Consider the following 14,900-nt stretch of genomic DNA (forward strand, 5'->3'; position numbering starts at 1 on the left):
CTACGCGCGGAAAATGACATGGCTGCACCCCCGCCAGATAGCTCTTACACCCCACCTCACACTCCCTTGATTGAAGAATCTCCATTCATCAGCTCCATGGATGATCTTGATCCTCAGGCGACCCGGAAACGTCCGCGTCTCGACAGTGGAAGTCGCGTAAGCCCGACCTTGTCGTTGGGTGGAACCTCGCGTACTGCCTCCATCGCACCTGCCTCAGACATGGATGAGGCCTCGGATTCTGGAAATCCAGCCAATAAAGTCACCATTAACACAAAATCTCCTCTATCTCCCATGGCTCCCAACATCCCACCCTCCGACCCTGAGCTCTCAGGTAGCGATCTGGAGCTCCTGCCGCATACCGATCCAACTCCCGTTCCTATTTCACTTTCCTCCTCACCCTCGTCACCCCGAAGTCCTGAAATCGAAGTTGCTGAACCCGAAGACATCAATCAAGACCCAAAGACCTCTAACTGGAAGCCACTGGGCCATGTGATGCGGGATCAAGATGAGCCCGAAGTGATAGAGATCCAAGACGTGGCTCCTCTGTCCGACTCATTCCCCAAAGTACACACGGAGATGACAGCTCGAGAGAACTTCAAGGCACTTGGTGATATGCTTGAACATGGTAAGAAGGGACTCTTACTCAGTGGCTAGCCTTGGCCAGATACTAATTCAGCGAACAGGACACCCACGGGAAGGCACGGCGCTTACTGCAATAAAACAATGGCTTCATACTTGTGCGTGCGATCTCGATCGACTCACAATCGAGGAATTTGCGTCCGATCTAGATTTCTGGGAATACCTCCCCATCGTCCTGGATCGTCTTTTGCGCAGACAACAAGACCTGCAGTTGGATGGTATTGAAGATCTCTCAAGTTTCTTCGAGCAGTATCTTCTCGATTATGCTCGCATTGTCCTTCACCTTATACGCTTGGACACTGCACTTCTCGGGAGCGTCGAAGACAATGGCAAAGACATCGAATTACCTCCCAGCACCTCTCGACGATACCTTCAGAGCTTCCCTTGGATGTTCCATGGTGGGCAAATTCCATTTTTCCGGGTTCTAGAAAACCACTCCCGCACCGGAGCTCTCAATCTTTCTGCTCGACTCAAAGTCCAGGTCTTAGCACCTCCGTTTGATGCGCCTGACGCACTCATTCAATACACTTCACACCTGCTTTCATTAATTCCAAAGTGTCCACAAATCGTCATGATGCTTCCATGCGCTTTGGTCAACATGCTCGCCTTTCTTGAATGCGACGCGGAGAGGAATCAAAATGATGATACTGATTCTCCCGTTGACCTCCCTATCGATTCGACCAGTCTTCAGCCCTTTTACGAAACGGTTCGAGAAATTGACAAAATGTACCAGTCGTTTGTTGCAAAGAAATCGCAACTAGCTACTAGTGAATCGAGCGACAACCTTCTGAACCCAATATTCCGCAGCTACCGTTTCCTTTGCCTCAATTACTCGGAATTTCTTCTCCAGCTTGCCCAGGAATTGTCGATTAAAGTACCCGAGGAGGCAGATGCAGAGCAAGCCGCTTTGTGTGTCATTTGGACATGGAAATTCGATTTCTTGAAAAAGCAAATCATGGATGGTCGAATGGAGCTTCGAGTCCATGGTGTGGAAATGATGCAATCGGATCTGGTCAGTATCTGGGGTCAAAATGTATCTCAGAACCGCGAAGGGATTGAGATGCCGTTCTTGAAATACCTGGTGGAATATCTTCGGGAAAACAAGATCCTCGAGTATCTTGTGGGCATTGACTCACACCCACAGTTGATCAGCCGCAGCAGTAACATCTTTGGATTTCTGATTGTGACGGGGAATTATACCGATCATGACACGGATGTTATCTGGAAAACCGTCACTGAGAGCCAAGATGATCGCACTGTTTGTGAGGTCATGTCCATGCTCGCACGAACCTTTGCTATGCATCCTTCCAGATCTAAGGCATTGCTCTATGTATGCTCAAAATTACTCGAGTTTCCCTTGAATCGGTTCGACAGTCGCATAATCGATTTCTGTGAGCAGTTGGTGCCTCGTATGCGCGATAGGGACCATCGCAGCATGTCCGATGAGGAGCATATTGATTCCATTCCACTGAAACTTTGCATCCGCCTAATCCGCGAGAGCTCAGGGGCGAAGGACCTGCCTCTGGAACAAAAGGAACTTATGCAGGGATTTGGAACCGAGCAGCTGGGACAGTTCATTAAGGCGGGACTCAACGAAACCGACATGGCAGAGACATATGAGCGGTGCATTCAAGACATTGGAGAGATGAACGAATGCACTGCGGGTAGCATTCAAGTGTTGAACGCACTAGTACCCCGTGATGACGCACGAGAGCTTTGGAAACTTGCGACTGACTTCGACTTGACGCGCTTGGTGATAATTGAACTTCACCATCTGGTTAGTCAAGAAAACGATAAGCTCAAGGACCCATCTTTCAAGCATGGCTTTTCGTCGCGGGTGGAAATCCTGCGGCGTCTTATTGATCTGGCACCAGAAACTATCACGCCTGATCTCGGGAACACACTCTGGAAAGATATTTTCATGTCCGAGAATCTGGCTGCCGAAGAGCGCCAAATGATTTGGAAAATGATGGTTGACCTTACCAACCGTACCACCAAAGAGAACCCTTTCCTTGAACTCTGTATTCATGAGTATCTACCAGGTGTGCTTCCGAAGGACTACTCGTGCGAAGTATTGTGGTTCGCTCAACAGTCCGTCCACTATGAGATTCGAATCAAATCACCTCCCATTGCCGGAGAAGATGAAGTCATAGCTATTCCTGGGATGGATAGAATCTGGAACTTCATATTGAGGGCACCTCCACAATCGATCGAAGCCGAAGCCATTAAGTTCGCCATCGATAGCTATTTGGACCACGGCATCATTCGCAGATCCCCCAGATCGGCCATTGACGCCACCCATATTGCTCTTGTCAATCGCTGCGTGGACCAACTGAAGTCTGCTGCTGTCGCGTTGAAACCGCCTTGCAATGGAACAACCAATAGTGATGTTTCTATGGACACAGACAATTCCAGTGGTGATATTGGAATCGATGAACTCATGTTCAGCCGGTCTCTGCATTTCCTTCGTCAATTGCTCCATGGATTGCGAACTCGGCCGCAGTACAGTTCCCCTCGTGGGTCTCCGCCTACCCTCCCGGAACGTCCCTTGAAAGGAGAGCCGATTGAATTTCGTTATCAATGTTTCAATGGTACTTCCACGTCCAAAATCTGCTCAAAGCGCATTGGTGGTCTCTCCACGGCTGCTGAGCTGGTGGAAATACTCGTGCAGCTGAGTCGATTCTCCAAGTTTACTGCTATCCTCGGTGGACAGAAGGTTGAGTTGCTCCAAGATCCGGAGGCACTTGTGAAAAACTTGAAGCTCTCTTCGGGTCTTCTCATTCTTCGAAAGGCACCTGACGCTCATGAAATTACGTGGGCCGGAAGACGACAGTCTCTAACAGCAGTGGACAATGAGGTGCTGAAGCACTTCGATGAGTTGTATGATCTACTTGACCTCAAGGATGACTTGGCTCGACAGGTAAGGTCCCATTGGCTCTTTTATTTTAACTGAATGCTGACACTGACATTTTGCAGATCATTGACTTCCTGGTTGTCTTCCCGCCTCAAGTGCGGGCTCTCGAACTTGTTCGATCCAACCGCAATACTGAGAAAGACATGTTCCCATTGCAAAGACCATTCAAAGCATTGTACTCCTTGAATACACTGTCAATGTGTCTCCACGAGGAGGCCGCAGAGGTGAGTTGCCCACTGTTGATTTGAATGATATTCGTGCTAAATATCGTTATAGATGTCTCCAGACCAAACTTTTGTGTCTCATAGCAACCGGGTTTTGATTGCTTTCCTGACGTCGGATGAACTGTTTAGCTCTCTCTCTGGTAACTCGATCAGTACTGTGCTCGCTACTAGAGCCATTGAATGTCTTCTGCAGGCTATATCTGGTATATCGAATCCTTATCATTGTTTAGTACATGAGCCCCAGCTAAATCTGACCTAGTGTACCGCCCGACTGACGACAAGTCCGCTCTTATTTCCGATCCAGTGTCTTTGGTCCGACGGGTTCTTGACCTGCTTGAAATTGGCCGTACCACTCCTGCAGATCCACCGGCTGGTACATGCGCCCAAAGTTTGACCTGCAATTCCTTTGCTGTCCTAGTTGAGGCCTCATTGCACGACATTAATGTCTGGAATGCCGTTAAACAGCTCGCGCAGTTCGATAGCCTGATCCAATCTCTACTCCTGGAAGAAAATCGGAAGCCCATCCGGACTGATATTTTGGAACGCTTGAAGATAATCTGCGGCCCACTGAAACCGTTCAAACTGTCAATAAAAAAGCCCGATACGGAATCTCCTACAGCGGAAAACCCCAACCGGATTGACATGCTTGCGACTCTTTGGTCTTCATTTTTACAAGTAATTCCTAGGACTGTTGACTACGTTCCTCAGTCGGAAGAGTTTTTCAACGCTGCTTTGTGGATGTTCCGCGCAGTTGCACAGAAATCACCTGGGGACTTGATCTTCAACGAGTATCTTCAACAATGGAGTGCAGTCATGCTGAGTCACCAAACAGAAGAGGTATATTCATCCCTAAAAGACCGTTAAGTACTGTTTACTAATGACTTATAGTTTGTTGGGCGTGAACCGGCGGATAATTTAATCATCGGGTTTTCTGCTTTGTTAGAATGGTGTCTGGAATTGGCCAACTCGGCAGGTGTCACTCTAGACAGTTTGTATGTCACATTTCTCCGTCCGATCAAGTTTTAAGCCATGTCTAACTGGGGTTTAGGAACATCGCCGAGCAAATATTCAACCAATACCTGTTCCCAGATTTCTCTCCGGACACGGTGGAGCATGCAGTCCCTCGGGTTCCAGTCATGCACAGCTACACTCGCTCAACCCTTTACAATGTCGTGAACTTGTTGTGCAAGCAGAGCGATGCGACCTATTGTGAAATTTTGGAGCTCCTAAACACAAATGTTCCACGAGGTTCGCATCACTGATTTTTGCCCACTGCATTTTGTTTTCATACCAAGCTAATCGCATTCCTAGACTCCCCTTATCTGGAATATGGCTATAATAGGCAGCTAATGCTCCGATCCCCGGAAGGCTATGCGGGCCTCAAGAATCTCTCAAACACATGTTATCTCAACTCCCTTATGACGCAACTCTTTATGAATATTGAGTTCCGAGACTTTATTCTAAATCTCCCCATCGCTGATCGTGTCTCCCAAAAGCTACTCTATGAAACCCAACGACTATTCACATGGATGCAAGAGACTTGGAGCAAGAGCATTGAACCCTCAGACTTTGTGAAAAGCATTCTCACATACGACAACGAGGAGATTGATGTAACCGTCCAGATGGATGTTGATGAGTTCTATAATCTTCTCTTTGATCGCTGGGAGGCTCAGGTTCTCGACGCCGAAAAGAAAAAGCAATTCAGGTCTTTCTATGGAGGGCAGCTTGTTCAGCAAATCAAGTCAATGGAGTGCGATCATATCTCGGAAAGACTTGAGCCATTCTCAGCAATCCAGTGCGAGATTAAGGGAAAGGCGACTCTTGAGGATAGCCTGCGAGCCTACGTTGCAGGCGAAGTGATGCAGGGAGGTGAGTAAAGACTGCGTTCCTAACGTTGCTCGAATTCTAACAAGCTTTCAGATAACAAATACTCTTGTACCTCGTGTGAACGGCATGTCGATGCTGTCAAGCGGTGAGTCACAATGACATAGTAACGCAGACAGATTTGTTGACTCCCATTTAGTGCCTGTCTGAAAGATGTTCCTGACAACTTGATCTTCCACCTGAAGCGTTTTGACTTCGACATGGTGCATATGTTGAGAAGCAAGATTAATGACGAGTTTCAATTCCCTCGGCACATTGACATGACTCCCTACACCGTCGAGCATCTCTCTCATCCAGAGCAAACCATTGCACCGGATATTTTTGAATTGGTTGGAGTTCTTGTGCACACGGGAACAGCCGAATCGGGTCATTACTACTCATATACCCTTGAGCGCCCATCGTCAGGCAGCGAGGCAAATTGGGTCGAGTTCAACGACTCTGATGTCGGTAAATTTGACCCAAGTACAATTGCAGCTCAATGTTTTGGTGGTCCGAGTGAGACTATGCAGTACATGAATGGAGCCCCCAAGAACAAAGTGTGGAATGCGTACATGCTGTTCTACCAACGCGTGTCCACGATCAAGAAGTGCAAAGAAGTCTTCAAACCAACGAAGCCTGACATCCCTGTACACCTTCCGGTGTCAATTTCGACCCAAAACTACATTGCCATGGACAACGAAATGCTAACTCGGATTTACTGTCTACTGGACCCACAATATGCATACTTCGTGGGCAGATTGCTTCAGCGGTGGCCCGACATGGCAACGGAAAACCCTAGCAAGACTATAGCGGAGTCATTGGCCATCAATGTTGGGATGGACACCATTGAGCAATTGGTTACGCGTACCAAGTATTTCCAAGGACACCAGGAGGTTTACAGTGAACTCGTTGATATGATCAACAAAAGCCCCAATGCGGCTCAATCGACGCTTGAGTGGGTTATTAACCGGCAAACCTCAATGTACAATCTTGTGATCAAGACGCAGAGCCCGGAGATCCGAAGTAAGGGCATTTTGCTGGTCAATAATGCCCTAAAACATCTCCACTCGATGTCGACAAGCGAAGACCTTATTGAAGAGGAACGGATCTCATGGCGCGACAGATTCGATGAAGCCATTCAGCAAATTGTGCCTATGTTGACAGGTCTCTGGACTGAAGTTCAATCCGCTTTCCGAGTCTGGGATGACTACTTCGGCTTCTTATTGAAGCTTTGCAACTATGGCCCGGAGATCATTCAGGTATTACTCGACCAAGGCCATTTTGCTGTCTGTATGGAAATTCTCTGGATCGACGAAGAAGATAGAAAGAAATTGCGGATACGGTATCCCAATTACGTGCGCCTCTTGAACAAAGGACGCCGGTTTAATCACCTGATTTTGCTCTCATTGTGCTTAGTCTTTTTTAGGCACATTGACCTTTCGCTCCGCCCAACCCCCATCGGCGTACAACGGCGGGTTTTGAATGGGAGGTTCTCAGCGAGCACCAAAGAAGTGGAACTCATCAAGCCCACCGAAACTGATGGATCCTTGTCGATCTTGCTCAAGCTTCTGAAGCATGAGACTCTCGCCAGGAGCCAAACTACCCGTGCAATCCTTGGAGTTCTGTTAGACGGAGAGCCTGATGCAGGTCTGCTGGAATCGATTCAACTGACACTGGAGAATGGCGTCAGACTCGAACCCGCCATCCAGTGTACACCATTCCTGGAGGCAGCCACAACGTTCTGCCAGCGTTGCCCGGACAAGGCGGGAGTCATTGAAATGATCGACTTCGTTGCCAAGGGTGTCGAAAGCATTGACAATAGCGGCGGCCAAGAGCATATTGACTTCTTCATGCGTCTTTGCCGCAGTACCAACCAGCGGCTGAATATAAACTCTGCCAAATTTACCGAGATTATGCTTGAGAGTATTTCGGTTTGGGCCCCGACCTTGCTCATTGACAAGGACGAGACTGTCCGTCGCAATATGCACAGTATCCTCAACGAGATGCTCTTCAACAATAATATTGTGGAGACCAACCGAGAGGACTCCGAACAGAATGGCGAATGGCAGACCACTATCACACCAGAGCGACGCCATAGCATTTGTCGTCAGCTGCCGAACGCCTGCATTGAGCGGCTCAAGTCGGCATTCCTAACCGATCAGATCAGTCATATCGACGCCAGGCTGCTTGACAATATTACTCCGGTAATCAACTATTGTTTGGCTACGGTTTATGACGACTCTGAGACGGACCAGCAAGAAGCTCAACAGATCACTGGTATGTCTGAGGCTACACTGTATTCTTGTAGCACCACTAACACAATCCTCCCAGAAATCCTCTCTCTCCTTAAATCGATGTCACTTGAAAAAGTCCCCGATGACCCGCCTTCCGGTATGCTACAATCTCTATCCCTCCTAAATGGCCCTGGAACATCCCCTAACTCGATCCCCCTAGAATCGGACGTGGCCTCAGTCGAGGAATGGGATGCAAACTCCGTTATCGCAAGCGATTCCGAAATGGGAGTCGCCGGGTCTCCTTAGACAATGATCTTTCATGCTGCCAATTTCTTTTTGTTGTTTTTCTTTTCCTTGCGTTTTTGCGATGTCGACGGATTCAGCGAGCACAATGCGTGCATGTGACTAAAGGCAAATTCTCATACCTCACGGATTTTACGAATTCTTGCCCAGTGTTTTTTTTTCTCTTTGACGATGATTGTGCTTATTGGCGTTTTCGTTTTCTCCCGATGGGCCGGAGTAGGATTTATCTCTATGAAGGGTGACTTTGGACGGAAAGGTCATCTGCATGCATTTCGCAAGCCTATTTCCAAGCATTGAAATGAAAGAGTTTCTGGTCTCAAGACCTCACTCTTTGGGTGGATTGAATTCAACAAAAGTTCGTAGAGCATTACTGTTCATTTCGTTCAATGATTACACTGATGTTTATCTTGTATGATCAACCCTCTTCCTCTCCGCCAGCCGGAGCATCGCCCTCATCTTCTGATTCAACCTCCACAGCAGCAAGTGCATCCTGCTGGGCTTGCGGAGCGGGAGCACCGCGTGTTTTTTGACCAGCCTTGGTATTGCCGGGCTCAGCAGCAGTGGGTGCAGTTGCCAGTTTCGCCGCTGGAATGCCACCAGAGGTGACATAGAGGAAGTAGCCCGCAGGGAAATGATCAATATGGTTGAAGAAAGAACCAAAGCTGCAATCAAAGTCAGTATTAATGTGAAATCAAACGAGGGGTTTGAATTAGAATCATACCCAGCACTCTCCTCCTCCTCCCGGAAAATGCGATCGTAGATCTCCCGCTGCTTGAATTCATTCATCTCCGCTTCAAATTTCTGGAAATTGATCGGTTGACGATCAAGACCTTGTGCCTTGCTATTGTAAGCATCGAAGATAGGCCGCTCGAGCAAGAGGCCCAAGCCAGGCGCTTTGGGAATAGCAATGCGCTCAGGACCATAGGTCTCGGTGATTCGATCTGGATGGCAGCCCGAGCGAACAACCATCGCAGCCATGGCAACCATCTTACGGATCTGATGCATCATGAAACTCTGTCCGTGGACCTTCAGACTGAGCCATTCCGTGCCGTCGATGATGATCGGCGTGGTATTCACCTTGAATGACTTGATGTGTCGTTTCGCCGACGGATCCTTGTGTGTCTTCTGAATGGTGTAGTTGTGGAAGTTCTTTGTGCCTTCGTAGCGATTGAGACATTCTTGTAGGCGTGCTATGCGTGAAGCGGGTGCGCGGTAGGCGCGTTTCGCGGTCAGGTATGCTGCTTTAATGGCCTTGATGGCGTCGTTGACGGCCTTTTGGCGGGGGTCCATGACGAAGGGCCTGGCCTCTGCATCGGTTGATTGTTCAGTCGCGGGTTGTTCGCTGGTCTCCTGCTGAGTGGGTTCATTGGCTGGCGCCGAGGTCTCCTTCTGTTCCGAGGGTTGCAGTGCATCGCGGGACTCGTCCTGGTAGAGAGACTTTTCGACGATGCTACGGATATCTTCCGGTAGGTTTTCTAAGATAGGCTTGATGTATTTCACATCAACATCTTCCCAATAGCTTGCGACCTCTTCCTGTCGAGCTTTGACGGCGTCCAAGTCGCCTGCCTTGTTCGCAAGCTCGACGATTTTCTTTCCAAGATAGGTGCTTGGATGAGGTGGCAGGAGACAATGACTTGGCATCAAGTATTCGTAAACTCTGGAATCGCACATTTGATAGCAGCTGAAGCTTTTGCTGGTAATTTCGTAGCCCCAGACGCGAATTTGGGGGCTGAGCTGGGCGTTGATTCTTTGAATGATATCCTCATCTTCGACAATCATCTTCAACGAAACAACGTTTCCAGCTGCGTGGACACCCTTATCGGTGCGGGCACAACGAACAAAAGAAGATTTCTTGGGATCCGCGGCGTTCGCTTTGGAGACCGCGCCGACACTGACGAGGGCCGAGAATAGATCACCTTCAATGGTGCGTTGCTGCTCGTTCCTATAGGATATCTTGTCAGCACAATGAATGACCATATACAAACCAAAAAAAAAAAACCTACAATTGCATTCCAGAGTACCCAGTCCCCGAGTACCCCATTAGAAGCGCAACCTTCTTTTTGGGGCGGCGCTCTTCGCTGTCGATCTCCTCCTTGGAGAATTGGGTCGCGTAGATCGGCAAGTTGACCTCTTCGCCATTCTCAATCTTACGACGTTTTGCTTCAGCCTTGTCTTCATGACGCTGACGCTTGTCTATCGCTTGACGACTTAATTAGTTAGCTGACAATGCGAAGAATGAGGTTACAATCGATGCGACAAACCTCCATTCCGCTCGCCCCATATCGCGGTTCTTACGCCTTCCACCACCTGCGCCTCCTGCTCCTTTGTTGTCGGCCATTGTATCCGCTGGAAGATTTCTGAAAGCTCCGCACGGGGTGCAGACGGGTCGCGCCAAAAAGACCGGTAAAATTGACGACTAATGGTGTTTTTCTGGGTATGTTTGGGGAATATGCGAATTATAATCGAGTTTTTGGGTGCCGTTACGATCCCAAAAAGGTTCCGCTGGTGAATGATCGAGGCACGCATGAAATCAATGTTTCGCGGGAATTTGCCCTCGACTCCGCGCGGTTCATCTTTTCGATTATCGCGGGGCTAGTCCTGGAATGGCCTAGTGTGCTGATATACCAGACTAGCCGTATTTGGTTGTGTTTCAGCCTGAGGAATCAACTTTCCATGTGACATGCAGCTCCAGGCTTTGAACGGGAATTGCAACGCTCATTGTTCAATCAACAAGCTCGGCGCTGCCTGTCGCTCAAGCTGAATCTCACTTCTGTCGAGGACCCATTCACTCCTTTCGCTGTCTTCGATCCAAATTATGCTTATCCTGTCCGATATCTGAACACTGCGACTCATCGCCTTGCGCTCCCGTTGAATTCTCTCCCGGCCTTCATTTCTTCCCGACTACCATCTTTGCTCCGGAGCTTCTGCAACTATGGATCTTTCAAAGACGCTTATCCGAACAGTGGCGCGTGCCTTTTACGAGACCCGTCACATATTGGTTGTCGATGCGCTCTTCTTACATTCAGTGTACGATGAGAGTTGATCTCTGTTGAATGGTCTCATTGCTAACCAGCTATAGCCTTCATGCCGAGGATCTCGCATTCTTAATGGGCATGCAACAAAAGGACCTCCGCAAGCTTTGCGCCAGACTTCGAGAGGACCGCTTGATCGGGGTGTAGGTTACTTTCCCCTGACACGTACTACGACACAGGGTTGAAAAAGAAAAGCTGACACAGGTCTATGTTGACTGTAGGAGCACGCGCGCCGAGATACGTGATGGGTCTACCCGCCCAGTCAACCGCGAATACTATTACATCCCCCTCCACCCAGTCGTCGATGCAATCAAATACAAAGTCTCGAAGTTGACAGCCACCATCAAAGCGCAGTACACGCCGAGTGAGGAGCGCAAGGAATACATTTGCGTACGATGCAAATCCGAGTGGACCGAACTGGACGTACTGAGTCTAGTCGGAGAGGAAGGGTTTGAATGTCAAAATTGCGGCGCCATCCTGGAACGGACAGAGGATGTCAAGGGCGTGGAAGGAATTGAGCGTACGGGTCACGAGAAAAACAGCAAGCTTATGGCACAGCTTGACAACATGCTCAAACTACTCAAGCAGATTGATTCGGTCGAAATTCCACCGAATGACTTTGAAACAGCGTGGGATCACAAAGTGGAGGTCATCCGAAACCAAAACACACACCCAGTCCGTGCCGCGATTGCTGTTCCACCCAAGGCTCAGGATATCACACGTCCAAATGCCAAGACGGATGCCGCTGCACTGGAGATCTCTCTTACCTCAAGTGAAGAGAAGAGCGCCGCCGAGCAGGCCGATGAGGCCGCCCGTAAGGCAGCACTCGAAAAGCAAAATGCGCTTCCAGTTTGGCACACACATTCCACGGTCAATGCAGCACAGCCTGGCACTGCTCAGATCAAGACCGAGATGGGCACCGTGGTGAAGCCTGAGCTTGCGGACGAGGATCAGAAACCCAGTGTGGATGCCTTGGACGACAAAGTCGCCGCTTACTACGCTGAAATGGAGCGGGAAAAGGCACTACAGGCTCAAGCAGATGCTAGCAGTGCAGATGATGACTCAGACGAAGAAGACTTTGAGGACGTTGAGGGATTATCTGGTCCAAGCGGACCAGGTACGCCCGCCATGGCTGGTGGCATTACAAGTGTCCCTGCCACATCTTCTGGGGTCGCTGGTATCAAACGTGAACTCGAACCGACCTCCAGTGCTCCTCAATCATCAGTTGGGACTCCGTCTACCCCTGCTGATGAAGGACCTGCGGCAAAGAAAATCAAGGCCGATCCTGATATCAAGCCTGACCCTGATGCAAAAATTGAACCTGAGGTCAAGAAGGAGGCCGAGGAATCTGATGAGGACGACGAGGAATTTGAAGATGTCTAACGAAACTATTAAGAAAAGCCAAGATTGGCGCTGGCGCCGAATAATTACGGCAGACTGGAGAATCAGCCCTGGAGGCTTTGCAAAACCACTGAAATCGTGCATAGCTATAGAATTGCATTTTGTCCAACTTTCAAGACTCCATGAGAATCAAATTGCAATAACAGAATTGATTGCAACGAGCAAAAAAAAAAAAGAAGAAGAAGGCACTAGAGCTTAGCCATGATAGAATCCTGATAGTAGAGTTGGATGAGTCGTCGTGCCCTGGCATCTTTCTTTGCAATTTGATTCATCGCGGAATAGACATCCTCCGTTCGCAATAGCGTCTGTCCTCTAATATTGATGTTTGTGAACAATTGCAACTCTTTACAGCTTTCCACCAAGGGATGCCGGCTAAGAGCGACAGTCTTATCCTCACGAAATTTGAACGAAGTGCCAAAGATTACATAGAACCGAGGCAGGGGATGTTGCTCATAGGATTTCCAATCCAGCTCTTTCCAAAGCAGATCAAATCTCCCTGGCAAACGACGGAGCGAAATTGCGGACTCCCACCACTTGACGAATTGATGCTGTTCTCTCTGCCCACTGGCTGCATGGACACAGCCGTTGGTTCCCGCCGCCAAATGGGCGAGCAAACGATCAACAACCACGTCAACAGGAACCTCGTCAATAAATATTTGGGACGTCTTCTCTATTACTCTGGTTGCAGTAGTGACTATATCAGCAGGGCTCAGTGCAATGAGAGCAGCAATTTTTGTCAATGGGCTTGATAGCGATATGTTCCAGTGCGGACTTGGAAAGCTTTGGGCCGGTCCGATGACAGAAGGGCGCACAATCAACAGCTGTTCCTTGACACCGCTCAGGGTAAACCGATGGAGAAGAAGTCGTTCTGTCAAGTTTTTTGCATATCCGTAGGACCATGGGAAATCGTAGGCTTCATACGCATCGCTAGAGCCGGTCTCTTGAACCTGCGCCCACTCCTTCATGACGTTTGGACGGTAGTTGGGATCGTAGATGTCTTCTTTGGTCTCGATTTGAATCTCTTTGTCCTCGGGAGATAGATGGGAATTGCAGTACGCCGTTGAGACGTAAACAAAGCGATCTAAATTTGGGCAACTCAGGGCAATGTCTCCCATCCTTTCACTGGCTCTGATAATCACATCTGACAGTGCACTGAGGGGCTTTGCGAGATTGATAGAGGATGCTGAGTGAATAAAGATATTGACCTCTTGTCGAAGTGTGCTTAGTTGATGCTGGGAAAGCCCGAGGTCAGGTGAGAGGATGTCACCATTCATCGCTATGATGCGATTAGTGCTCAGAAGGCTTTCGACGGTTGCCGATGATAGCGACTCTGTCCATTTCGATCGAAGTTTCCTGTAGGGATCAAGTGGTCAATTTTCTTTCCGCCAAGGGTTGCGCCTTTCAACTAACCCTATACCTCCCCTGCATAGCATGTATATGCGACACACGGATGTTTGTGTGAGCAAGCGGTATACAATCGCAGTACCCAGAAAGCCAGTCCCCCCGGTAATGAAGATGGTCTTGTCATTGTAGTAGTCCCACATCTTGGTTCCGACAGATATCGCACAGAAGCTTGTAGAATGTAGCCTGTATCTATTCCACTTGCGAGATACCACAGGCCATCTTATACTTTCTACCAAGGGAGTAATATGTATTATCTGCAAGCCGTTGTCTTTGGAAAGCCCCCAACCACTATGTATCTAGTTCATATAGGTTGTACAACACAACATCACCAAGCAGGCTGATCATATTCCGGTCGTGATATCATCATCCGATTGCTGAATCTAGCCATCCCGCGTCATCCTAAGCCTCTAGTTCTCCAATCGAGATAACTACAACTCATGAGTTCATGAATGTTCTCAAACATATCACTGGATACTCCTATTGTGTAACCTCGCTGGAATAGTTAACAGACAGTGTAGTGCAAACGTCGATCAGATCTTCACCCTTGCATATCCAACTGAATTGGAAATCGTATACTCCTATAATGAGCCGTGCTGGAAAATTGACCTGGGAACATGATTAACGCGGGAGACTGAATCCGTGAATGCCTTCGGATTTGTCTTCCAACACTGTTCCAGGCTATGTCTTTCCCCCAGGAGACATTAGTAGCCAAGGTATCTTCCTGTCATTTATATCTATTAGATGAACCTCACCAATGCATTCATTGTAGTCAATCGCATCGGCACACATCACTTTATATACCATCCGTGACCAATGCCATCTTGGGAATATAAACATGAATCACCTTCTCCAGCCCCCGTACGACATCCTCCTGCTATTCTTTACC

At 48.6% G+C, this 14,900-nt stretch overlaps 4 protein-coding genes across 4 annotated transcripts; 2 read left to right on the forward strand and 2 right to left on the reverse strand.

The window, feature by feature from the left end:
• Positions 1-18: 18 nt before the first annotated feature.
• On the forward strand, positions 19-8,180 carry N7500_003539 (uncharacterized protein; the record flags this gene model as incomplete). The annotated part of the gene is made up of 10 exons (XM_056674685.1): positions 19-625; positions 684-3,559; positions 3,616-3,777; positions 3,830-3,980; positions 4,037-4,614; positions 4,666-4,769; positions 4,826-5,025; positions 5,089-5,646; positions 5,698-5,749; positions 5,801-8,180. The coding sequence occupies 10 exons, from the start codon at positions 19-21 to the stop codon at positions 8,178-8,180; spliced, it is 7,668 nt and encodes a 2,555-aa protein (XP_056535210.1).
• Positions 8,181-8,592: 412 nt separating this feature from the next.
• N7500_003540 (pseudouridine synthase PUS2) lies at positions 8,593-10,703 on the reverse strand (the record flags this gene model as incomplete). Its single annotated transcript, XM_056674686.1, has 4 exons — positions 8,593-8,839; positions 8,899-10,119; positions 10,181-10,376; positions 10,439-10,703. The coding sequence occupies 4 exons, from the start codon at positions 10,701-10,703 to the stop codon at positions 8,593-8,595; spliced, it is 1,929 nt and encodes a 642-aa protein (XP_056535211.1).
• Positions 10,704-11,109: 406 nt separating this feature from the next.
• Positions 11,110-12,592, forward strand: N7500_003541 (putative transcription factor TFIIE complex alpha subunit; the record flags this gene model as incomplete). The annotated part of the gene is made up of 3 exons (XM_056674687.1): positions 11,110-11,204; positions 11,257-11,352; positions 11,431-12,592. 3 exons carry the CDS (start codon positions 11,110-11,112, stop codon positions 12,590-12,592), a joined length of 1,353 nt encoding a protein of 450 aa, XP_056535212.1.
• Positions 12,593-12,798: 206 nt separating this feature from the next.
• N7500_003542 (uncharacterized protein) lies at positions 12,799-14,154 on the reverse strand (the record flags this gene model as incomplete). Its single annotated transcript, XM_056674688.1, has 2 exons — positions 12,799-13,963; positions 14,021-14,154. The coding sequence occupies 2 exons, from the start codon at positions 14,152-14,154 to the stop codon at positions 12,799-12,801; spliced, it is 1,299 nt and encodes a 432-aa protein (XP_056535213.1).
• Positions 14,155-14,900: the final 746 nt, after the last annotated feature.

The sequence above is a fragment of the Penicillium coprophilum genome (genome assembly GCF_028826855.1).
Source record: "Penicillium coprophilum strain IBT 35676 chromosome Unknown utg000002l_segment0_segment1, whole genome shotgun sequence".
Taxonomy (NCBI): domain Eukaryota; kingdom Fungi; phylum Ascomycota; class Eurotiomycetes; order Eurotiales; family Aspergillaceae; genus Penicillium; species Penicillium coprophilum.